This window comes from Somniosus microcephalus, unplaced genomic scaffold, assembly GCF_052327205.1.
Source record: "Somniosus microcephalus isolate GS21.2 unplaced genomic scaffold, FLI_Smic_1.0 unresolved_chr6, whole genome shotgun sequence".
Taxonomy (NCBI): domain Eukaryota; kingdom Metazoa; phylum Chordata; class Chondrichthyes; order Squaliformes; family Somniosidae; genus Somniosus; species Somniosus microcephalus.
The window spans coordinates 11,157,004-11,182,251 of NW_028225184.1; the positions used below are offsets into that span (position 1 = coordinate 11,157,004).

The following is a 25,248-nucleotide window of genomic DNA, read 5'->3' on the forward strand; positions in this document are numbered from 1 at the left end:
ATTTTGGAAGATGACCAGCAATGCATCTACTATTTCTAGGGCCACTTCCTTAAGTACCCTAGGATGTAGATTATCAGGCCCTGGGGATTTATCGGCCTTCAATCCCGTCAATTTCCCTAACTCCATATCCCTACAAATACTGATTTCATTCAATTCCTCCCTCTCATCAGACCCTATGTTCCCCGACATCTCTGGGAGGTTATTTGTGTCCTTCTTTGTGAAGACCGAAACAAAGTATGTATTTAATTGGTTTGCCATTTCTTTGTTCCCCATTATAAATTCCCCTGATTCTGAATGCAAGGGACCTACGCTTCACTTCACCAAACTTTCTCTCTTCACTTATCTATAGAAGCTCTCAGTCCCTCTCTCTCAGTACTAATGTATCCAACATCGTTTTCCCAACAGAATCTCTGTCAGCAAAACTTCTGTGAATCTCTAGGCTTGGCTCACATTGGCTCTGTCTGCGAGAAAGAACAGAACTGTGCTGTGATCCAGGATATTGGACTTCAGAGTGCATTCACCATCGCTCACGAACTTGGTAATTCGCTACATCAAGGTGGCTTTACTCTGTATCTAACCCCGTGCTGTACCTGCCCTGGGAGTGTTTGATGGGACAGTGTAGAGGGAGCTTTACTCTGTATCTAACCCCGTGCTGTACCTGCCCTGGGAGTGTTTGATGGGACAGTGTAGACGGAGCTTTACTCTGTATCTAACCCCGTGCTGTACCTGCCCTGGGAGTGTTTGATGGGACAGTGTAGACGGAGCTTTACTCTGTATCTAACCCTGTGCTGTACCTGCCCTGGGAGTGTTTGATGGGACAGTGTAGAGGGGGCTTTACTCTGTATCTAACCCCGTGCTGTACCTGCCCTGGGAGTGTTTGATGGGACAGTGTAGAGGGAGCTTTACTCTGTATCTAACCCGTGCTGTACCTGCCCTGGGAGTGCTTGATGGGGTCAGTGTAGAGGGAGCTTTGCTCTGTATCTAACCCGTGCTGTACCTGCCCTGGGAATGTTTGATGGGACAGTGTAGAGGGAGATTTACTCTGTATCTAACCCCATGTTGTACCTGCCCTGGGAGTGTTTGATGGGACAGTGTAGAGGGAGCTTTACTCTATAGGTAACGCGTGCTGTACCTGCCCTGGGAGTGTTTGATGGGGCAGGGTAGAGGGAGCTTTACTCTGTATCCAACCCTGTGCTGTACCTGCCCTGGAGTGTTTGATGGGACAGTATAGAGGGAACTTTACTCTGTATCTAACCCGTGCTGTACCTGCCCCGGAGTCTTTGATGGGACAGTGTAGAGGGAGCTTTACTCTGTATCTAACCCATGCTGTACCTGCCCTGGGAGTGTTTGATGGGACAGTGTAGAGGGAGCTTTACTCTGTATCTAACCCGTGCTGTACCTGACCTGGGAGTGTTTGATGGGACAGTGTAGAGGGAGCTTTACTCTGTATCTAACCCCGTGCTGTACCTGCCCTGGGAGTGTTTGATGGGACAGTGTAGAGGGAGCTTTACTCTGTATCTAACCCGTGCTGTACCTGCCCTGGGAGTGTTTGATGGGACAGTGTAGAGGGAGCTTTACTCTGTATCTAACCCCGTGCTGTACCTGTCCTGGGAGTGTTTGATGGGACAGTGTAGAGGGAGCTTTACTCTGTATCTAACCCGTGCTGTACCTGCCCTGGGAGTGTTTGATGGGACAGTGTAGAGGGAGCTTTACTCTGTATCTAAACCTTGCTGTTGATCGACATTCTGCCGATCTTGTTTTCATTCAGGACATCTATTGGGAATGGCGCACGATAACTCGGAAATCTGTGCGCAAATGGGCGAATTCCCCAGAGGGAATCAGATGATGTCGGCTATGTTGACCAAGATAGACTACTTGGAACCCTGGTCCCGATGCAGCACCAGACTCTCGCTGGGATTCTTTGAGAGCGGACGGGGTAGGTGTGTTTAGCAACCTTGTGGTTCGTAGCACTCTCGCCTCTGTGGCAGGAGGTTGTGATTACTAGTCCCACTCCATAGACTTGAGCATAAAAATCAGGCTGACACTCCAGAGCAGTACTGAGGGGGCGCCGCACTGTTGGAGGGGCAGTACTGAGGGAGTGCCGCACTATCAGAGGGGCAGTACTGAGGGAGTGCCGCACTATCAGAGGGGCAGTACTGAGGGAGTGCCGCACTATCAGAGGGGCAGTACTGAGGGAGCACTGCACTGTCAGAGGGGCAGTACTGAGGGAGTGCCGCACTGTCAGAGGGGCAGTACTGAGGGAGTGCCGCACTATCAGAGGGGCAGTACTGAGGGAGTGCCGCACTGTCGGAGGGGCAGAACTGAGGGAGCGCCGCACTGTCGGAGGGGCAGTACTGAGGGAGTGCCGCACTGTCAGAGGGGCAGTACTGAGGGAGCGCCGCGCTGTCGGAGGGGCAGTACTGAGGGAGCACCGCACTGTCGGAGTGGCAGTACTGAGGGAGCGCCGCACTGTCGGAGGGGCAGTGCTGAGGGAGCGCCGCACTGTCGGAGGGGCAGTACTGAGGGAGCGCCGCACTGTCGGAGGGGCAGTACTGAGGGAGCACCGCACTGTCGGAGTGGCAGTACTGAGGGAGCGCCGCACTGTCGGAGGGGCAGTACTGAGGGAGCGCCGCACAGTCGGAGGGTCAGTACTGAGGGAGCACCGCACTGTCAGAGGGGCGGTACTGAGGGAGCGCCGCACTGTCGGAGGGGCGGTACTGAGGGAGCGCCGCACTGTCGGAGGGGCGGTACTGAGGGAGCGCCGCACTGTCGGAGGGACAGTACTGAGGGTGAGCCGCACTGTCGGATGGGCAGTACTGAGGGAGGGAGTGTGGGAGTGGAATGAGGGAGGGAGGGATTGTGGGAGTGGAGGGAGGGAGGGAGTGTGGGAGTGGAGGGAGGGAGGGAGGGAGTGTGGCAGTGGAGGGAGGGAGGGAGGGAGGGAGTGTGGGAGTGGGGGGAGGGAGGGAGGGAGTGTAGGAGTGGAAGGAGGGAGAGAGGGGGTGTGGGAGAGGAGGGAGGGAGGGAGTGTGGGAGTGGAGGGAGGGAGGGAGGGAGTGTGGGAGTGGAGGGAGTGGAGGGAGGGAGTGTGGGAGTGGAGGGAGGGAGGGAGGGAGTGTGGGAGTGGAGGGAGGGAGGGAGGGAGTGTGGTAGTGGAGGGTGGGAGGGAGGGAGGGAATGTGGGAGTGGAGGGAGGGAGGGAGTGTGGGAGTGGAAGGAGGGAGTCTGGGAGTGGAGGGAGGGAGTGTGGGAGTGGAGGGAGGGAGAGAGGGAGTGTGGGAGTGGAGGGAGGGAGGGAGGGAGGGAGTGTGGGAGTGGAGGGAGGGAGGGAGGGAGTGTGGGAGTGGAATGAGGGAGGGAGGGAGTGTGGGAGTGGAGGGAGGGAGGGAGGGAGTGTGGGAGTGGAGGGAGTGGAGGGAGGGAGTGTGGGAGTGGAGGGAGGGAGAGTGGGAGTGGAGGGAGGGAGGGAGGGAGTGTGGGAGTGGAATGAGGGAGGGAGGGAGTGTGGGAGTGGAGGGAGGGAGGGAGTGTGGGAGTGGAGGGAGTGGAGGGAGGGAGTGTGGGAGTGGAGGGAGGGAGAGTGGGAGTGGAGGGATGGAGGGAGGGAGTGTGGGAGTGGAGGGAGGGAGGGAGGGAGTGTGGGAGTGGAAAGAGGGAGGGAGGGAGTGTGGAGTGAAGGGACGGAGGGAGTGTGGGAGTGGAGGGAGTGGAGGGAGGGAGTGTGGGAGTGGAGGGAGGGAGGGAGGGAGTGTGGGAGTGGAGGGAGGGAGGGAGTGTGGGAGTGGAGGGAGGGAGGGAGGGAGGGAGTGTGGGAGTGGAGGGAAGGAGGGAGGGAGTGTGGGAGTGGAAAGAGGGAGGGAGGGAGTGTGGGAGTGGAGGGAGGGAGGGAGGGAGGGAGTGTGGGAGTGGAAAGAGGGAGGGAGGGAGTGTGGGAGTGGAGGGAGGGAGGGAGGGAGTGTGGGAGTGGAGGGAGGGAGGGAGGGAGTGTGGGAGTGGAGGGAGGGAGTGTGGGAGTGGAGGGAGGGAGGGAGGGAGTGTGGGAGTGGAGGGAGGGAGGGAGTGTGGGAGTGGAGGGAGGGAGGGAGGGCGTGTGGGGAGGGAGGGAGTGTGGGAGTGGAATGAGGGAGGGAGGGAGTGTGGGAGTGGAATGAGGGAGGGAGGGAGTGTGGGAGTGGAGGGAGGGAGGGAGTGTGGGAGTGGAATGAGGGAGGGAGGGAGTGTGGGAGTGGAAGGAGGGAGGGAGGGAGTGGAGGAGGAGGGTGGGAGTGGAGGGAGGGAGGAGGGAGTGTGGGAGTGGAGGGAGGGAGGGAGTGTGGTAGTGGAGGGAGGGAGGGAGGGAGTGTGGGAGTGGAATGAGGGAGGGAGGGAGTGTGGGAGTGGAGGGAGGGAGGGAGGGAGTGTGGGAGTGGAGGGAGTGGAGGGAGGGAGTGTGGGAGTGGAGGGAGGGAGGGAGGGAGTGTGGGAGTGGAGGGAGGGAGAGAGGGAGTGTGGGAGTGGAGGGAGGGAGGGAGTGTGGGAGTGGAATGAGGGAGGGAGGGAGGGAGTGTGGGAGTGGAAAGAGGGAGGGAGGGTGTGTGGGAGTGGAGGGTGGGAGGGAGGGAGTGTGGGAGTGGAAGAGGGAGGGAGGGAGTGTGGGAGTGGAATGAGGGAGGGAGGGAGTGTGGAGTGGAGGGAGGGAGGGAGGGGGTGGTGGGAGTGGAGGGAGGGAGGGAGGGAGTGTGGGAGTGGAGGGAGTGGAGGGAGGGAGTGTGGAGTGGAGGGAGGGAGGGAGGGAGTGTGGGGTGGAGGGAGGGAGAGAGGGAGTGTGGGAGTGGTGGGAGGGTGTGGGTGTGGAATGAGGGAGGGAGGGAGTGTGGGAGTGGAAGAGGGAGGGTGGGTGTGTGGGAGTGGAGGGAGGGAGGGAGGGGTGTGGGAGTGGAAGAGGGAGGGAGGGGTGTGGAGTGGGATGAGGGAGGGAGGGTGTGGGAGGGTGGAGGGTGGGTGGGTGGGGTGGTGGGTGGAGGTGAGGGTGGGAGGGAGTGTGGGGTGGAGTGGAGGGAGGGTGGGTGTGGGAGGGTGGTGGGAGGTGGGAGTGTGGGTGTGAGAGGGGGGAGGGGTGTGGGAGTGGAAGAGGGAGGGAGGGAGTGTGGGAGTGGAAGAGGGAGGGTGGGTGTGGGTGTGGAGGGAGGGTGGGTGGGGTGTGTGGGGGTGTGGGAGTGGTGGGGTGGGGGGTGTGGGGTGGGGAGGGGGGTGGGGTGTGGGAGGGAGGGTGGGAGGGTGGGTGTGGGGAGTGGATGAGGGTGGGTGGGAGGTGTGGGTGGTGGGAGGGGGGGGGTGTGGAGTGGATGAGGGAGGGTGGGAGTGTGGGAGTGGAGGGAGGGAGGGTGGGTGGGGTGTGGGAGTGGGGGTGGGTGGGAGGGTGTGTGGGAGTGGTGGGAGGGAGGGGGGTGTGGTGGGGTGGGGAGGGTGGGAGGGTGTGGGAGTGGTGGAGTGGTGGGAGGGTGGGTGGGTGGGTGGGAGGGTGGGTGGGAGGGAGGGAGTGTGGGAGTGGAGGGAGGGAGGGTGGGAGTGTGGGTGTGGTGGGAGGGTGTGTGGGAGTGGAGGGAGGGAGGGAGGGAGTGTGGGTGTGGAGGGAGGTGGGAGGGAGTGTGGGAGTGGAGGGAGGGAGTGTGGCAGTGGAGGGAGGGTGGAGGGTGTGTGGGAGTGGTGGGAGGGAGGGAGGGAGTGTGGGAGTGGACGTGGGAGGGAGGGAGTGTGGGAGTGGTGGGAGGAGGGAGGGAGTGTGGAGTGGAGGGAGGGAGGGTGGGAGTGTGGGAGTGGATGAGGGAGGGTGTGAGTGTGGGAGTGGAATGAGGGAGGGAGGGAGTGTGGGGTGGATGGGAGGGAGGAGTGAGAGAGGTGGAGGAGGGAGTGTGGGAGGGAGGGTGGGAGGGAGGGAGTGTGGGAGTGGAGGGAGGGAGGGAGGGAGTGTGGGAGTGGAGGGAGGGAGGGTGGGAGTGGAGGGAGGGAGGGAGTGTGGTGTGGAGGGAGGGAGGGAGTGTGGTAGTGGAGGGAGGGAGGGAGGGAGGGAGGGAGTGTGGGAGTGGAATGAGGGAGGGAGGGAGTGTGGGAGAGGAGGGAGGGAGGGAGGGAGTGTGGGAGTGGAGGGAGTGGAGGGAGGGAGTGTGGGAGTGGAGGGAGGGAGGAGGGAGTGTCGGAGTGGAGGGAGGGAGGGAGGGAGTGTGGGTGGTGGGGGGGGGGTGGGAGTGGAATGAGGGAGGGAGGGAGTGTGGGAGTGAATGAGGGAGGGAGGGATTGTGGAGTGGAGGGAGGGAGGGAGTGTGGGAGTGGAAAGAGGGAGGGAGGGAGTGTGGGAGTGGAATGAGGGAGGGAGGGAGTGTGGGAGTGGAGGGAGGAGGGAGGGAGGGAGTGTGGGAGTGGAATGAGGGAGGGAGTGTGGGAGTGGAGGGAGGGAGGGAGGGAGTGAGGGAGTGGAATGAGGGAGGGAGGGAGTGTGGGAGTGGAGGGAGGGAGGGAGGGAGTGTGGGAGTGGAATGAGGGAGGGAGGGAGTGTGGGAGTGGAGGGAGGGAGGGAGGGAGGGAGTGTGGAGTGGAGGGAGGGAGGGAGGGAGTGTGGGAGCGGAGGGAGGGAGTGTGGGAGTGGAGGGAGGGAGGGAGGGAGTGTGGGAGTGGAGGGAGGGAGGGAGGGAGTGTGGGAGTGGAGGGAGGGCGGGAGTGGAGGGAGGGAGTGTGGGAGGGAGGGAGGGAGGGAGTGTGGGAGTGAAGGGAGGGAGGGAGGGAGGGTGTGTGGGAGTGGAGGGAGGGAGTGTGGGAGTGGAGGGAGGGAGGGAGGGAGTGTGGGAGTGGAGGGAGGGAGTGAGTGTGGGAGTGGAGGGAGGATGGAGGGAGTGTGGGAGTGGAGGGAGGGAGGGAGGGAGGGAGGGAGTGTGGGAGTGGAACGAGGGAGGGAGGGAGTGTGGGAGTGGAGGGAGGGAGGGAGGGAGTGTGGCAGTGGAGGGAGGGAGGGAGGGAGTGTGGGAGTGGAATGGGGGAGGGAGTGAGTGTGGGAGTGGAATGAGGGAGGGAGTGTGGGAGTGGAATGAGGGAGGGAAGGAGTGAGAGAGGTGGGAGGGTGGTGGAGTGTGGAGCGGAGGGAGGGAGGGAGGGAGTGTGGGAGGGAGGGAGGGAGTGTGGGAGTGGAGGGAGGGAGGGAGGGAGTGTGGGTGTGGAGGGAGGGAGGGTGGGAGTGGAGGGAGGGAGGGAGGGAGTGTGGGAGTGGAGGGAGGGAGGGAGTGTGGTAGTGGAGGGAGGGAGGGAGGGAGGGAGGGAGTGTGGGAGTGGAATGAGGGAGGGAGGGAGTGTGGGAGAGGAGGGAGGGAGGGAGGGAGTGTGGGAGTGGAGGGAGTGGAGGGAGGGAGTGTGGGAGTGGAGGAGGGAGAGAGGGAGTGTCGGAGTGGAGGGAGGGAGGGAGGGAGTGTGGGAGTGGAATGAGGGAGGGAGGGAGTGTGGGAGTGGATGAGGGAGGGAGGGATTGTGGGAGTGGAGGGAGGGAGGGAGTGTGGGAGTGGAAAGAGGGAGGGAGGAAATGTGGGAGTGGAATGAGGCAGGGAGGGAGTGTGGGAGTGGAGGGAGGGAGGGAGGGAGTGTGGGAGTGGATGAGGGAGGGAGTGTGGGAGTGGAGGGAGGGAGGGAGGGAGTGAGGGAGTGGAATGAGGGAGGGAGGGAGTGTGGGAGTGGAGGGAGGGAGGGAGGGAGTGTGGGAGTGGAATGAGGGAGGGAGGGAGTGTGGGAGTGGAGGGAGGGAGTGTGGGAGTGGAGGGAGGGAGGGAGGGAGGGAGGGAGTGTGGGAGTGGAGGGAGGGAGGGAGGGAGTGTGGGAGCGGAGGGAGGGAGTGTGGGAGTGGAGGGAGGGAGGGAGGGAGTGTGGGAGTGGAGGGAGGGAGGGAGGGAGTGTGGGAGTGGAGGGAGGGCGGGAGTGGAGGGAGGGAGGGAGTGTGGGAGTGAAGGGAGGGAGGGAGGGAGGGAGTGTGGGAGTGGAGGGAGGGAGTGTGGGAGTGGAGGGAGGAGGGAGGGAGTGTGGGAGTGGAGGGAGGGAGTGAGTGTGGGAGTGGAGGGAGGGATGGAGGGAGTGTGGGAGTGGAGGGAGGGAGGAGGGAGGGAGGGAGTGTGGGAGTGGAATGAGGGAGGGAGGGAGTGTGGCAGTGGAGGGAGGGAGGGAGGGAGTGTGGGAGTGGAATGGGGGAGGGAGTGAGTGTGGGAGTGGAATGAGGGAGGGAGTGTGGGAGTGGAATGAGGGAGGGAAGGAGTGAGAGAGGTGGACGGAGGGAGTGTGGGAGCGGAGGGAGGGAGGGAGGGAGTGTGGAGTGGAGGGAGGGAGGGAGGGAGTGTGGGAGTGGAATGAGGGAGGGAGGGAGTGTGGGAGTGGAGGGAGGGAGGGAGGGAGTGTGGGAGTGGAGGGAGGGAGTGTGGGAGTGGAGGGAGGGAGGGAGGGAGTGTGGGAGTGGAATGAGGGAGGGAGGGAGTGTGGGAGTGGAGGGAGGGAGGGAGGGAGTGTGGGAGTGGAAGGAGGGAGGGAGGGAGTGTGGGAGTGGATGGAGGGAGTGTGGGAGTGGAGGGAGGGAGGGAGGGAGTGAGGCAGGTAGAAGAGAGGGTTTCTCTCCGATCGCTCACTTTGCGAGTGAACCCTGTTCGTGCCTGTCCTCACTCCCAGCCCCCTGGTCCGGCTCCAAGTTCAGCGATGATTGTTTTGTGTGAGAGAATGAGCTCGGCAATCGAAACCAAATCCACATCCTGCGCCCAGTCCAAAATAAACCAGCGAGAGGCGTTTCTCCAGAGAAACAGATTAACCCTCTGCCTCCAACATTGCTGCCTCCCGGCCGAACCTCACAGCACGGAGGGAGGCCATTCGGCCCGTCGTGCCCGGGCCGGCACGGTGAGCGAGTGAGCCGATTACACCCACACCACCGCTCTCTGCCCCAGAACCCTCCAAACTCTCTCGGCAAACTTGGCCAACCACGTCTTCCTGCAATACACGACCGAGCCTCCTCGGGAAGTGTCCATTGGCTGCGAGCTCAGGATAGGGGTTGTAGAAACAGGTTTGTTCCAACCTAGCACTCTTTCTTTCTTACTGTCTCTCTCTCTCGCTCTCTCTATGTCTCTTTCTGTCTCTGTTTGTCTCTCTCTCTCTCTCTCTGTCTCTGTCTCTCCCTCTCTCTCTCTGTCTCTCTCTCTCTCTGTCTCTCTCTCTCTCTGTCTCTGTCTCTCTCTCTCTCTCTCTCTGTCTCTTTCTGACTCTCTCTCTCTGTCTCTCTCTCTGTCTCTTTCTGTCTCTCTCTCTCTCTGTCTCTCTCACTGTCTCTCTCTGTCTCTCTGTCTCTCTCTCTCTCTATGTCTCGCTCTCTGTCACTGTCTCTCTGTCTCTCTCTCTCTCTCGCTCTCTGTCTCTCTCTCTGTCTCTCTCTCTCCCTATCTCTCTCTGTCTCTCTCTCTCTGTCTCTCTCTCTGTCTCTTTCTGTCTCTCTCTCTCTCTCTGTCTCTCTCACTCTCTGTCTCTCTCTGTCTGTCTCTCTCTGTCTGTCTCTCTCTCTGCCTCTCTCTCTGTCTTTCTCTCTCTCTCTGTCTCTCTCTCTCCCTATCTCTCTGTCTCTCTCTGTCTCTTTCTGGCTCTCTCTCTCTCTCTGTCTCTCTCACTCTGTCACTCTCTCTCTGTCACTGTCTCTCTTTCTCTCTCTCTGTCTCCCTGTCTCTCTCTCTCGATCTATCTCTCTCTCTCTCTCTCACTCTCTCACTCTCTCTCACCTCCCGTCCCGTCCACCACCTCTCACACTCCCTCCTTTCTATCCACACGCAGCGGACTGCCTCCTCAACCAGCCCCGAGTCTCCCTGGCGAAGACGGCCCCTCTGGCCGGGAGAAGCTACGACCGGGATCAGCAATGCCGACTGACCTTCGGCCCTGGGCATCGAGCCAGGCCGGGCACCGACCCTTGCCCTGTCCTCTGGTGCATGGCTAGAAGGCTGGGTCAGTGGCACCACTCCACAAAACACTTGCCCGCGGCAGACGGCACTCAGTGCGAGAGAGGGAGGGTCTGTATGAGAGGGAAGTGCATCTTGAACTGGCAACAGGCGGTAAGTAATCTGACCATTTCCCAGGGACAGTTTAGAGGGAGCTTTACTCTGTATCTAACCCGTGCTGTACCTGCCCTGGGAGTGTTTGATGGGACAGTGTAGAGGGAGCTTTACTCTGTATCTAACCCGTGCTGTACCTGCCCTGGGAGTGTTTGATGGGACAGTGTAGAGGGAGCTTTACTCTGTATCTAACCCCGTGCTGTACCTGCCCTGGGAGTGTTTGATGGGACAGTGTAGAGGGAGCTTTACTCTGTATCTAACCCGTGCTGTACCTGCCCCGGGAGTGTTTGATGGGACAGTGTAGAGGGAGCTTTACTCTGTATCTAACCCGTGCTGTACCTGCCCTGGGAGAGTTTGATGGGACAGTGTAGAGGGAGCTTTACTCTGTATCAAACCCCTAGCTGTACCTGCCCTGGGAGTGTTTGATGGGACAGTGTAGAGGGAGCTTTACTCTGTATCTAACCCGTGCTGTACCTGCCCTGGGAGTGTTTGATGGGACAGTGTAGAGGGAGCTTTACTCTGTATCTAACCCGTGCTGTACCTGCCCCGGGGGTGTTTGATGGGACAGTGTAGAGGGAGCTTTACTCTGTATCTAACCCGTGCTGTACCTGCCCTGGGAGTGTTTGATGGGACAGTGTAGAGGGAGCTTTACTCTGTATCTAACCCCGTGCTGTACCTGCCCTGGGAGTGTTTGATGGGACAGTGTAGAGGGAGCTTTACTCTGTATCTAACCCCGTGCTGTACCTGCCCTGAGTGTGTTTGATGGGACAGTGCAGAGGGAGCTTTACTCTGTATCTAACCCGCGCTGTTCCTGCCCTGGGAGTGTTTGACGGGACAGTGTAGAGGGAGCTTTACTCTGTATCTAACCCTGTGCTGCACCTGCCCTGGGAGTGTTTGATGGGACAGTGTAGAGGGAGCTTTACTCTGTATCTAACCCGTGCTGTACCTGCCCTGGGAGTGTTTGATGGGACAGTGTAGAGGGAGCTTTACTCTGTATCTAACCCGTATTGTACCTGCCCTGGGAGTGTTTGATGGGACAGTGTAGAGGGAGCTTTACTCTGTATCTAACCCGTGCTGTACCTGCCCTGGGAGTGTTTGATGGGACACAGTGTAGAGGAAGCTTTACTCTGTATCTAACCCGTGCTGTACCTGCCCTGGGAGTGTTTGATGGGACACAGTGTAGAGGGAGCTTTACTCTGTATCTAACCCCGTGCTGTACCTGCCCTGGGAGTGTTTGATGGGGAAGTATAGAGGGAGATTTACTCTGTATCTAACCCTGTGCTGTACCTGCCCTGGGAGTGTTTGATGGGGACAGTGTAGAGGGAGCTTTACTCTGTATCTAACCCGTGCTGTACCTGCCCTGGGAGTGTTTGATGGGACAGTGTAGAGGGAGCTTTACTCTGTATCTAACCCGTGCTGTACCTGCCCTGGGAGTGTTTGATGGGACAGTGTAGAGGGAGCTTTACTCTGTATCTAACCCGTGCTGTGCCTGCCCTGGGAGGGTTTGATGGGACAGTGTAGAGGGAGCTTTACTCTGTATATAACCCGTGCTGTACCTGCCCTGGGGGTGTTTGATGGGACATTGTAGAGGGAGCTTTACTCTGTATCTAACCCCGTGCTGTACCTCCCCTGGAAGTGTTTGATGGGGCAGTGTAGAGGGAGCTTTACTCTGTATCTAACCCTGTGCTGTACCTGCCCTGGGAGTGTTTGATGGGACAGTGTAGAGGGAGCTTTACTCTGTATCTAACCCCGTGCTGTACCTGCCCTGGGAGTGTTTGATGGGACAGTGTAGAGGGAGCTTCACTCTGTATCTAACCCGTGCTGTACCTGCCCTGGGAGTGTTTGATGGGACAGTGTAGAGGGAGCTTTACTCTGTATCTATCCTGTGCTGTACCTGCCCTGGGAGTGTTTGATGGGACAGTGTAGAGGGAGCTTTACTCTGTATATAACCCGTGCTGTACCTGCCCTGGGAGTGTTTGATGGGACATTGTAGAGGGAGATTTACTCTGTATCTAACACCGTGCTGTACCTACCCTGGAAGTGTTTGATGGGGCAGTGTAGAGGGAGCTTCACTCTGTATCTAATCCATGCTGTACCTGCCCTGGAAGTGTTGGATGGGACAGTGTAGAGGGAGCTTTACTCTGTATCTAACCCCGTGCTGTACCTGCCCTGGGAATGTTTGATGGGACAGTGTAGAGGGAGCTTTACTCTGTATCTAACCCCGTGCTGTACCTGCCCTGGGAGTGTTTGATGGGACAGTGTAGAGGGAGCTTTACTCTGTATCTAACCCGTGCTGTACCTGCCCTGGGAGTGTTTGATGGGACAGTGCAGAGGGAGCTTTACTCTGTATCTAACCCGTGCTGTACCTGCCCTGGGAGTGTTTGATGGGACAGTGTAGAGGGAGCTTTACTCTGCATCTAACCCATGCTGTACCTGCCCTGGGAGTGTTTGATGGGACAGTGTAGAGGGAGCTTTACTCTGTATCTAACTCGTGCTGCACCTGCCCTGGGAGTGTTTCATGGGACAGTGTAGAGGGAGCTTTACTCTGTATCTAACCCGTGCTGTACCTGCCCTGGGAGTGTTTCATGGGACAGTGTAGAGGGAGCTTTACTCTGTATCTAACCCGTGCTGTACCTGCCCTGGGAGTGATTGATGGGACAGTATAGAGGGCGCTTTACTCTGTATCTAACCCGTGCTGCACCTGCCCTGGGAGTGTTTGATGGGACAGTGTAGAGGGAGCTTTACTCTGTATCTAACCCGTGCTGTACCTGCCCTGGGAGTGTTTGATGGGACAGTGTAGAGGGAGCTTTACTCTGTATCTAACCCGTGCTGTACCTGCCCTGGGAGTGTTTGATGGGACAGTGTAGAGGGAGCTTTACTCTGTATCTAACCCCGTGCTGTGCCTGCCCTGGGAGTGATTGATGGGACAGTATAGAGGGAGCTTTACTCTGTATCTAACCCGTGCTGTACCTGCCCTGGGAGTGTTTGATGGGACAGTATAAAGGGAGCTTTACTCTGTATCTAACCCGTGCTATACTGTAAGACTTTCTCTTACTGTTGTTCGGACCTCGAGATTACCGATTAGCTTAACAATGACAGACAAGGATGTGATCAATAAAATTGGTCTTTTAATCAGACTACAGTTCAACATTTAGGTGTACATAAAAGCAGCTTCACAGAATCACAGAAACCCCACAGTGCAGATAGAGGCCATTTCGGCCCATCGAGCCTGCACCGACACATATCCCACCCGATCCCCGTAACCCGTACACCAACACATAACCGCACTTATTTAATCCCCCTGACACTAAGGGTCAATTTTTATCATAGCCAATCAACCTAACCCGCACATCTTTGGACTGTGGGAGGAAACCGGAGCACCCGGAGGAAACCCACGCAAACACGGGGAGAATGTGCAAACTCCACACAGACAGTCGCCCGAGGCTGGTTTCGAACCCGGGTCCCTGGCGCTGTGAGGCAACAGTGCTAACCACTATGCCACCGTGCTGCCCTGTATTGGGCAATACATTCAAAGAACTCACTGCTATAAAGATGCCTGCAACTTATCAATTCAAAGTATATAAAAGTGCCCCTTTAGTAATTCAACCGTACATCAAAGTACCTCCCCTTAACAACATCTAAGCTTATGTCTGAATCTCATACGTATTCCTTTTTGTTGCTGGGAGATCGGTCCAGGAAAATTTTTAATTCGAAACAGAGATTGGGCCGGTTTTCTCAGCCCATTGTTTGTCCAGTCCCACTCAGACCTCACCGCCCTCGGCCTCTTGCACTGTTCCACGGAAGCTCAGCATAAGCTCGAGGAACAGCCCCTCATCTTCCGATTGGGCACTTTACAGTCTTCAGGACTCGACATCGAGTTCAACAATTTCAGATCATAACCTCGGCCCCGATCACATATACATTATAATAATCCATTTTTTTTTAATCCACACTTTCGTCTGGCCTTCTTTACAAAGAAGATAGGATAGGAGCAGGAGTAGGCCATTCGGCCCCTCGATCCTGCTCCGCCATTCAATGAGATCATGGCTGATCATCCAAATTCAGTACCCTGTCCCTGCTTTCTCCCCATACCCCTTGATCCCCTTAGCCTTAAGAAATATATCTAACTCCTTCTTGAATATATTTAATGAATTGGCCTCTACTGCCTTCTGTGGTAGAGAATTCCACAGGTTCACCACTCTCTGGGTGAAGAAATTCCTCCTCATCTCTGTCCTAAATTGCTTACCCCTCATCCTTAGACTGTGACCCCTGGTTCTGGACTCCGCCGCCATCGGGAACATCCTTCCTGCATCTAGTCTGTCTTGTCCTGTTAGAATTTTATAAGTTTCAATGTGATCCCCTCTCATTCTTCTAAACTCCAGCGAGTACAAGCCCAATCGGCCCAATCTCTCCTCATACGTTATTCCTGCCATCCCAGGTATCAGCCTGGTGAATCTTCGCTGCACTCCCTCCATGGCAAGAACGTCCTTCCTCAGATAAGGCGACCAAAACTGCACACAATACTCAAGGTGCGGTCTCACCAAGGCCCTGTGCAGCAAGACATCCTTGTTCCTGTACTTGAACCCTCTCGCTACAAAGGCCAACATACCATTTGCCTTCTTAACCACCTGCTTGCTTACCTTCAGCGACTGGTGCACAAGAACACTCAGGTCTCGTTGCACTTCCCGTTCTCCCAATCGATTGCCGTTCAGATAATAATCTGCCTTTCTTCTGTCCCACATGGCAGCTGTCCAGCATTCTGCCAGAGCCATTCACACTGCATCTAGAGCCAGCCTTTGTTCCATTGCCTGTCCCATCACCACCTCCACTGGTGTTCAATATCTTTCAATGTCTCTTTATCTCTCCTGCCTTTCTATCCTATCTCTGACCTTCGCTTTTGTTCTTTCAACCCCTTCCCCTTTTCTCAGCCCCTAAACTTGCTTCAAAATCTATTCCCTTTCCTGCTCTGTTCTCAGTTCTGACGAAGGGTCAGTGACCTGAAACATTGGCCTAGAAATTGGGTTTTGGCGCAGCGACGGCTTTAGCGCCGGAAGTTAGTGCCGGAGCTAAGTCGCGCTGGGCGGGCCAAAAATTCACTACTTCTGCGCCCAAACGGCTGCCGGCGCTGCTGAAAGCTGTTAGCGCCTGAAAACTGGCGCTTTGCGCTGAATTTCGGCGCTATTCCGGCGCTGCGGCGCCCGCTGCGGTGCGGCAGGTTCGGGAAGTGCAGGCCTCCTCCTTCCCTTAAGGAGGAGCTGCCTGCACCCGGCCGCGGCCCGCGATAATCTTTTTAAAAATGAGCCCGGCACCTCGGACAAGTGCCGGGCTTGCTTCTGTTCCGGGGGGGGGGGGGAGGTCCGGGGAGGGAGCTGCGGCCAGGCGGGCGGCGGGAAAGCGGCCGGCCGCTGCGGGGCCTTTAATGCGCCGGCGCAACGTTCTGTAAGGCACCTCTGCCAGAACGTTGCTTGCGGCTGCCACGGGCGAGGCGGCCGCAACTCAATTTCCGAGTTCGGGCGGGTTACCATGGCAACCGGGACGCTGCGCACACCGATGACGTCATCGGTGCCGGCGCAGCGCTACCGGCCTAACGCCGATTTAGGGCCCCTGTCAATTTCAAAACTGGCCATAACTTCGCCGCTAGGCCCTCTAGCGCCTCAAAAGCGGCGCTAAGGCCAGTGAATTTCTAGGCCATTGACTCTGTTTCTCTCTCTCCACGGATGTTGCCCTGGCCTGCTGTGTTTCTCCAGTGTGTTCTGTTGTTATTTCAGATTTCTGTAAACCGCAGTATGTTGCTATCGTATCACTGTTTCTCCTGTTCCGTTTTCTTTGCGTCATCTTATCTCCGAAAACTGCCGCCACAGGGTTATAAGCACTTGTTGGTGGTAAATTGCTCCCTGCCTCGCTGGGATAGGTCAGTTCCACTCCAAACCTTCCCTAATTGGAGACCCACCCACATGACACAGTCCTGTTCCTGTGAGATGCAAGGGGGGGCGGGACTACCTTGTCAATCATGTTCTCCCTTGTACCTGCCCCCGGAGTGTTTGATGGGGACAGCGTAGAGGGAGCTTTACTCTGTATCTAACCCGTGCTGTACCTGCCCTGGGAGTGTTTGATGGGACAGTGTAGAGGGACCTTTACTCTGTATCTAACCCGTGCTGTACCTGCCCTGGGAGTGTTTGATGGGACAGTGTAGAGGGACCTTTACTCTGTATCTAACCCCGTGCTGTACCTGCCCCGGGACTGTTTGATGGGACAGTGTAGAGGGAGCTTTACTCTGTATCTAACCCGTGCTGTACCTGCCCTGGGAGTGTTTGATGGGACAGTGTAGAGGGAGCTTTACTCTGTATCTAACCCGTGCTGTACCTGCCCCGGGACTGTTTGATGGGACAGTGTAGAGGGAGCTTTACTCTGTATCTAACCCTGTGCTGTACCTGCCCTGGGAGTGTTTGATGGGACAGTGTAGAGGGACCTTTACTCTGTATCTAACCCGTGCTGTACCTGCCCTGGGAGTGTTTGATGGGACAGTGTAGAGGGACCTTTACTCTGTATCTAACCCCGTGCTGTACCTGCCCCGGGACTGTTTGATGGGACAGTGTAGAGGGAGCTTTACTCTGTATCTAACCCTGTGCTGTACCTGCCCTGGGAGTGTTTGATGGGACAGTGTAGAGGGACCTTTACTCTGTATCGAACCCGTGCTGTACCTGCCCTGGGAGTGTTTGATGGGACAGTGTAGAGGGAGCTTTACTCTGTACCTAACCCGTGCTGTACCTGCCCTGGGAGTGTTTGATGGGACAGTGTAGAGGGAGCTTTACTCTGTATCTAACTCGTGCTGTACCTGCCCTGGGAGTGTTTGATGGGACAGTGTAGAGGGAGTTTTACTCTGTATCTAACCCCGTGCTGTACCTGCCCTGGGAGTGTTTGATGGGACAGTGTAGAGGGAGTTTTACTCTGTATCTAACCCGTGCTGTACCTGCCCTGGGAGTGTTTGATGGGACAGTGTAGAGGGAGCTTTACTCTGTATCTAACCCCGTGTTGTACCTGCCCTGGGAGTGTTTGATGGGACAGTGTAGAGGGAGCTTTACTCTGTATCTAACCCCGTGCTGTACCTGCCCCGGGACTGTTTGATGGGACAGTGTAGAGGGAGCTTTACTCTGTATCTGACCCCGTGCTGTACCTGCCCTGGGAGTGTTTGATGGGACAGTGTAGAGGGACCTTTACTCTGTATCTAACCCCGTGCTGTACCTGCCCTGGGAGTGTTTGATGGGACAGTGTAGAGGGACCTTTACTCTGTATCTAACCCCGTGCTGTACCTGCCCTGGGAGTGTTTGATGGGACAGTGCAGAGGGAGCTTTACTCTGTATCTAACCCATGCTGTACCTGCCCTGGGAGTGTTTGATGGGACAGTGTAGAGGGAGCTTTACTCTGTATCTGACCCTGTGCTGTAGCTGCCCTGGGAGTGTTTGATGGGTCGGTGCAGAGGGAGCTTTACTCTGTGAATTATTTTCCCCTTTCTCATGACAGAAACCCGTCGATGGGAATTGGGGTTCCTGGGGCCCTTGGGGTCGATGTTCCCGAACTTGTGGGGGTGGAGTCCAGTATTCTAGACGACGCTGTGATAATCCACTGCCGGCTGATTTCGGAAGGTATTGTAACGGAAGGAGGGATATCTACCAGTCTTGCAATCTGGCTTCCTGTCCAGAGAATAATGGTGAGATTCCAATTATCATTGCTTCTGTGTTGCTGTGAATCTCTGGTCACCTTTGACACTGAGATTCATGAACCCCTTTCGCGCCACACAAGTGCCAGGCAATGACTATCTCCAACAAGCAAGAGTCTAACCACCGCTCCTTGACATTCAACGGCATTACCATCGCCGAATCCCCCACCATCAACATCCTGGGGGGTCACCATTGACCAGAAACTTAACTGGACCAGTCACATAAATACTGTGGCTACAAGAGCAGGTCAGAGGCTGGGTATTCTGCAGCGAGTGTCTCACCTCCTGACTCCCCAAAGCCTTTCCACCATCTACAAGGCACAAGTCAGGAGTGTGGTGGAATACTCTCCACTTGCCTGGATGAGTGCAGCTCCAACAACACTCAAGAAGCTCGACACCATTCAGGACAAAGCAGCCCGCTTGATCGGCACCCCATCCACCACCTTAAACATCCACTCCCTCCACCCTCGGCGCACCGTGGCTGCAGTGTGGACCATCTACAAGATGCACTGCAGCAACTCGCCAAGGCTTCTTCGGCAGCACCTCCCAAACCCGCGACCTCTTCCACCTAGAAGGACAAGGGCAGCAGGCGCGCGAGAACACCGCCACCTCCAAGTTCCCCTCCAAGTCACACACCATCCTGTCTTTGCTTATAACCTGTTACATCTCTAATATTATCCAGTTATGTTGAATGGTCATTGAGCTGAAATGTTAACTCTGTTACTCTCTCCATAGATGCTCCCCAAATTTCTGACCATTCTGGTCAATCTCCCCCTTAACCTTCTCTGCTCTAAGGAGAACAACCCCAGCTTCTCCAGTCTCTCCACGTAACTGAAGTCCCTCATCCCCGGTACCATTCTGGTCCATCTCCCCTTGACCTTCTCTGCTCCAAGGAGAACAACCCCAGCTTCTCCAGTCTCTCCACGTAACTGAAGTCCCTCATCCCCGGTACCATTCTGGTCAATCTCCCCTTAACCTTCTCTGCTCCAAGGAGAGCAATCCCAGCTTCTCCAGTCTCTTCACATCACTGAAGTCCCTCATCCCCGGTACCATTCTGGTCAATCTCCCCTTAACCTTCTCTGCTCCAAGGAGAACAACCCCAGCTTCTCCCGTCTCTCCACGTAACTGAAGTCCCTCATCCCTGGTACCATTCTGGTCAATCTCCCCTTAACCTTCTCTGCTCGAAGGAGAACAACCCCAGCTTCTCCACGTAACTGAAGTCCCTCATCCCTGGAACCATTCTGGTCAATCTCCCCTTAACCTTCTCTGCTCTAAGGAGAACAACCCCAGCTTCTCCAGTCTCTCCATGTAACTGAAGTCCCTCATCCCTGGTACCATTCTGGTCAATCTCCCCTTAACCTTCTCTGCTCTAAGGAGAACAACCCCAGTTTCTCCAGTCTCTCCACGTAACTGAAGTCCATCATCCCCGGTACCATTCTGTCAATCTCCCCTTAACCTTCTCTGCTCTAAGGAGAACAACCCCAGCTTCTCCAGTCTCTCTACGTAACTGAAGTCCCTCATCCCTGGTACCATTCTGGTCAATCTCCCCTTAACCTTCTCTGCTCCAAGGAGAACAATCCCAGCTTCTCCAGTCTCTTCACATCACTGAAGTCCCTCATCCCCGGTACCATTCTGGTCAATCTCCCCTTAACCTTCTCTGCTCCAAGGAGAACAACCCCAGCTTCTCCCGTCTCTCCACGTAACTGAAGTCCCTCATCCCTGGTACCATTCTGGTCAATCTCCCCTTAACCTTCTCTGCTCGAAGGAGAACAACCCCAGCTTCTCCACGTAACTGAAGTCCCTCATCCCTGGAACCATTCTGGTCAATCTCCCCTTAACCTTCTCTGCTCTAAGGAGAACAACCCCAGCTTCTCCAGTCTCTCCATGTAACTGAAGTCCCTCATCCCTGGTACCATTCTGGTCAATCTCCCCTTAACCTTCTCTGCTCTAAGGAGAACAACCCCAGTTTCTCCAGTCTCTCCACGTAACTGAAGTCCATCATCCCCGGTACCATTCTGTCAATCTCCCCTTAACCTTCTCTGCTCTAAGGAGAACAACCCCAGCTTCTCCAGTCTCTCTACGTAACTGAAGTCCCTCATCCCTGGTACCCTTCTGGTCAATCTCCCCTTAACCTTCTCTGCTCCAAGGAGAACAACCCCAGCTTCTCCAGTCTCTCCACGTAACTGAAGTCCCTCATCCCTGGTACCATTCTGGTCAATCTCCCCTTAACCTTCTCTGCTCTAAGGAGAACAACCCCAGCTTCTCCAGTCTCTCCACGTAACTGAAGTCCCTCATCCCCGGTACCATTCTGGTCAATCTCCCCTTAACCTTCTCTGCTCTAAGGAGAACAACCCCAGCTTCTCCAGTCTCTCCACATAACTGAAGTCACTCATCCCCGGTACCATTCTGGTCAATCTCCTCCTTAACCTTCTCTGCTCTAAGGAGAACAACCCCAGCTTCTCCAGTCTCTCCACGTCATTGAAGTCCCTCATCCCTGGTACCATTCTGGTCAATCTCCCCTTAATCTTCTCTGCTCTAAGGAGAACAACCCCAGCTTCTCCAGTCTCTCCACGTAACTGAAGTCCCTCATCCCTGGAACCATTCTGGCCAACCTCCTCTGCACCTTCTCTCAGACCTTTGAAGGTTTCGGGTGTCCGTTGACGATCTTGTTCTCTTTGACCCCCCTCTGATTGCAGGCCAGACATTCCGCGATGAACAATGTGCGGCTAGGAATGGACCGAATGGAGAAGGCCGCTACCAGGAATGGGATCCTTATTACCATGGGATCCGAGTGGCCGACCTTTGCAAGTTGAACTGCCTCTTGAAGGGATCTTCCCAGGTTACTGTTTTCGCCATTAAGGTCAGTTCCCCCCTCCGCCCTTCCCTTCTAATCCTGTCCCCCCCACTCCTCCCTCCGTCTCCTGCTGACTGAGTTACCCCTCCCACTCCCCCACGACTCCTCCCTCCATCACTGGCTTTGTCAGGGGGAGATCATGTCTGACCAATTTGATTGAATTTTTCAAGGGGGTGACTAGGTGTGTGGATGAGGGTAGTGCAGTTGATGTCATAGAGTCATAGAGTCATAGAGTTTTACAGCACAGAAAGAGGCCCTTCGGCCCATCGTGTCCGCGCCGCCCATCCACCCCTGTCCTGTCTAATCCCATTTTCCAGCATTTGGTCCATAGCCTTGTATGCAATGGCATTTCAAGTGCTCATCCAAATGCTTCTTGAATGTTGTGAGGGTTCCTGCCTCTACCACCCTTTCAGGCAGTGAGTTCCAGATTCCAACCACCCTCTGGGTGAAAAAGTTCCTCCTCAAATCCCCTCTAAATCTCCTGCCCCTTACCCTGAATCTATGCCCCCTTGTTATTGACCCCCCTACTAAGGGGAAAAGTTCCTCTTTATCTACCCTATCTATGCCCCTCATCATTTTGTACACCTCAATCAGGTCCCCCCTCAGCCTTCTTTGCTCCAAGGAAAACAACTCCAGCCTGTTTAGTCTTTCTTCATAGCTGAGGCGCTCCAGTCCAGGTAACATCCTGGTGAATCTTCTCTGCACCCTCTCCAAAGCAATCACATCCTTCCTATAGTGAGGCGACCAGAACTGCACACAGTACTCCAGCTGTGGCCTCACCAGTGTTTTGTACAGCTCCATCATAACCTCCCTGCTCTTATATTCTATGCCTCGGCTAATGAAGGCAAGTATCCCATATGCCTTTTTAACCACCTTATCTACCTGTTCCGCTGCCTTCAGAGATCTATGTACATGTACACCAAGGTCCCTCTGACCCTCTGTACTTCCTAGGGTCCTACCACTCATTGTGTATTCCCTTGCCTTATTTGTCCGTCCAAAATGCATCACCTCGCACTTTTCAGGGTTAAATTCCATTTGCCACTTTTCCGCACATCTGACCAACCCGTTTATATCGTCCTGTAGCCTGAGGCTTTCCTCCTCGCAATTTACCACCCCACCAATTTTCGTGTCATCTGCGAACTTACTGATCATACCCTTTACATTCTCATCCAAATCATTTATGTAGATCACAAACAGCAAGGGACCCAGCACCGATCCCTGAGGTACCCCACTGGACACAGGCTTCCAGTCAGAAAAGCATCCTTCGACCATCACCCTCTGCCTCCTGCCACTCAGCCAGTTTAGGATCCAACGCGCCAAGGCACCCTGGATCCCATGGGCTCTTACCTTCTTGACCAGTCTCCTATGCGGGACTTTGTCAAAAGCTTTACTGAAGTCCATGTAAACCACATCCACAGCATTTCCCTCATCCACCCCCCTAGTCACCCCCTCGAAAAATTCAATCAGATTTGTCAGACATGATTTACCCTTGACAAAGCCATGCTGACTATCCCCGATTAATCCTTGCCTCTCCAAGTGGAGATTAATTTTGTCCCTCAGAATTTTTTCCAATAATTTCCCTACCACAGATGTTAGGCTCACTGGCCTGTAATTCCCTGGTTTTACTACTCCTGTCGTCTACATGGACTTCAGTAAGGCTTTTGACAAAGTCCCGCATGGGAGACTGGTCAAGAAGGTAAGAGCCCATGGGATCCAGGGCAATTTAGCACGTTGGATCCAAAATTGGCTTCGTGGCAGGAGGCAGAGGGTGACGGTCGAAGGTTGTTTTTGTGACTGGAAGCCTGTGTCCAGTGATTTACCGCAGGGATCAGTGCTGGGTCCCTTGCTGTTTGTAGTGTACATTAATGATTTAGATATGAATGTAGGAGGTATGATCAGTAAGTTCGCAGATGACACGAAAATTGGTGGGGTGGTAAATTGCAAGGAGGGAAGCCTCAGGCTACAGGACGATATAGACGGGTTGGTCAGATGGGCAGAACAGTGGCAAATGGAGTTTAACCATGAAAAGTGTGAGGTGATGCATTTTGGGAGGACTAACAAGGCAAGGGAATACACAATGAATGGTAGGGCCCTAGGAAGGACAGAGGATCAGAGGGACCTTGGTGTGCATGTACATAGATCCCTGAAGGCAGCAGGACAGGTAGATAAGGTGGTTAAAAAGGCATATGGGATACTTGCCTTCAATTTCCGAGGCATAGAATATAAGAGCAGGGAGGTTATGATGGAGCTGTACAAAGCGACAGTTAGGCCACAGCTGGAATACTGTGTGCAGTTCTGGTCGCCACACTATAGGAAGGATGTGATTGCATTGGAGAGGATGCAGAGGAGGTTCACCAGGATGTTACCTGGGCTGGAGCGCTTCAGCTATGAAGAGAGACTGGACAGGCTGGGGTTGTTTTCATAGAAACATAGAGGATAGGAGCAGGAGTAGGCCATTCGGCCCCTCGAACCTGTTCCGCCATTCAATGCGATCATGGCTGATCATCCAAATTCAGTACCCTGTCCCTGCTTTCTCCCCATATCCCTTGATCCCTTTAGCCTTAAAGAAATATATCCAACTCCTTCTTGAATATATTTAATGAACTGGCCTCCACCGCCTTCTGTGGTAGAGAATTCCACAGGTTCACCACTCTCTGGGTGAAGAAATTCCTCCTCATCTCAGTCCTAAATGGCTTACCCCTTATCCTTAGACTGTGACCCCTGGTTCTGGACTCCCCCGACCATCGGGAACATCCTTCCTGCATCTAGTCTGTCTCGTCCTGTTAGAATTTTATAAGTATTATGCGATCCCCTCTCATAGCGAGTATAAGCCCAATCGACCCAATCTCTCCTCATACGTCATTCCTGCCATCCCAGGTATCAGCCTGGTGAATCTTCGCTGCACTCCCTCCATGGCAAGAACGTCCTTCCTCAGATAAGGCGACCAAAACTGCACACAATACTCAAGGTGCGGTCTCACCAAGGCCCTGTACAACTGCAGCAAGACATCCTTGCTCCTGTACTCGAACCCTCTCGCTACGAAGGCCAACATACCATTTGCCTTCTTAACCGCCTGCTGCACCTGCATGCTTACCTTCAGCGACTGGTGCACAAGGGACACGGCGCAGCACGAACGGCTAGCGCCGCCATTAGCGTCGCGCTGAATTTAGCGGGAGGCGTGGCCAGTGGCTTCCAACCCACTTAGCGCCCTCTAGGCCTATGACCCTTGACTGACCTTTGCCCCCCTCTCCCCCACGCCCCGCCCCCCCCTCCAGGTGAAGGACGGGACCCGGTGCAGTCCGCACAGTGACGCGGTGTGCGTCCGCAGCCGATGCTTGAAGACGGGCTGCGACAGGGTGATCGGCTCCAGCAAACGCTACAGCAAGTGCGGGGTCTGCGACGGGGAGGACGCGGAGTGCGAGCGAGTGGTCAGACGCTTCCAGAACAACACGTGAGTGAAATCGCACCGGGCAATCCGAGGCGGGGGCCTCCCCTTGACCTCTCGACCCTTGAACTGTGGCCTGCTCCACCCTTCGACCCTCGACCCCTCGACCTGCCGCCTGATTCACAAGAGGTCAGAATTGGAGGAGCGCAGAGATCTCAGAGGGTTGTAGGGGCTGGAGAAGGGTTACAGAGATAGGGAAGGGTGTAGGGGCTGGAGAAGGGTTACAGAGATAGGGAGGGGTGTAGGGGCTGGAGGAGGTTACAGAGATAGGGAGGATTGTAGGGTCTGGAGGAGGTTACAGAGATAGGGAGTGTTGTAGGGGCTGGAGTAGGTTACAGAGATAAGGGGGGTGTAGGGGCTGGAGGAGGTTACAGAGATAGGGAGGGTTGTAGGGTCTGGAGGAGGTTACAGAGGTAGGGAGGGTTCTAGGGGCTGGAGGAGGTTACAGAGATAGGGAGGGGTGTAGGGGCTGGAGGAGGTTACAGAGATAGGGAGGGTTGTAGGGTCTGGAGGAGGTTACAGAGGTAGGGAGGGTTCTAGGGGCTGGAGGAGGTTACAGAGATAGGGAGGGTTGTAGGGGCTGGAGGAGGTTACAGATATAGCGAGGGGTGTAGGGGCTGGAGGAGGTTACAGAGATAGGGAGGGGTGTAGGGGCTGGAGGAGGTTACAGAGATAGGGAGGGGTGTAGGGGCTGGAGGAGGTTACAGAGATAGGGAGGGTTGTATGGGCTGGAGGAGGTTACAGAGATAGGGAGGGGTGTAGGGGCTGGAGGAGGTTACAGATATAGCGAGGGGTGTAGGGGCTGGAGGAGGTTACAGAGATAGGGAGGGTTGTAGGGGCTGGAGGAGGTTACAGATATAGCGAGGGGTGTAGGGGCTGGAGGAGGTTACAGAGATAGGGAGGGTTGTAGGGCTGGAGGAGGTTACAGAGATAGGGAGGGTTGTAGGGCTGGAGGCAGTTACAGAGATAGGGAGGGGTGTAGGGCTGGAGGAGGTTACAGAGATAGGGAGGGGTGTAGGGTCTGAAGGAGGTTACAGAGATAGGGAGGGGTGTAGGGTCTGGAGGAGGTTACAGAGATAGGGAGGGGTGTAGGGGCTGGAGGAGGTTACAGAGATAGGGAGGGTTGTAGGGCTGGAGGTGGTTACAGAGA

At 55.8% G+C, this 25,248-nt stretch overlaps 1 protein-coding gene across 1 annotated transcript in view; it reads left to right on the top strand.

Moving 5' to 3' along the window:
• The first annotated feature begins 378 nt into the window (after window positions 1-378).
• LOC147087059 (A disintegrin and metalloproteinase with thrombospondin motifs 5-like) overlaps window positions 379-25,248 on the top strand; it is a 33,457-nt gene continuing 8,587 nt past the window's right edge. Inside the window, exons 1-6 of the mRNA XM_085978028.1 lie at window positions 379-538; window positions 1,769-1,936; window positions 9,808-10,082; window positions 17,604-17,790; window positions 20,496-20,659; window positions 23,929-24,104. Of these exons, the coding sequence (XP_085834154.1) occupies window positions 379-538; window positions 1,769-1,936; window positions 9,808-10,082; window positions 17,604-17,790; window positions 20,496-20,659; window positions 23,929-24,104 (1,130 nt within the window). The remainder of the gene's footprint in view (window positions 539-1,768; window positions 1,937-9,807; window positions 10,083-17,603; window positions 17,791-20,495; window positions 20,660-23,928; window positions 24,105-25,248) is intronic.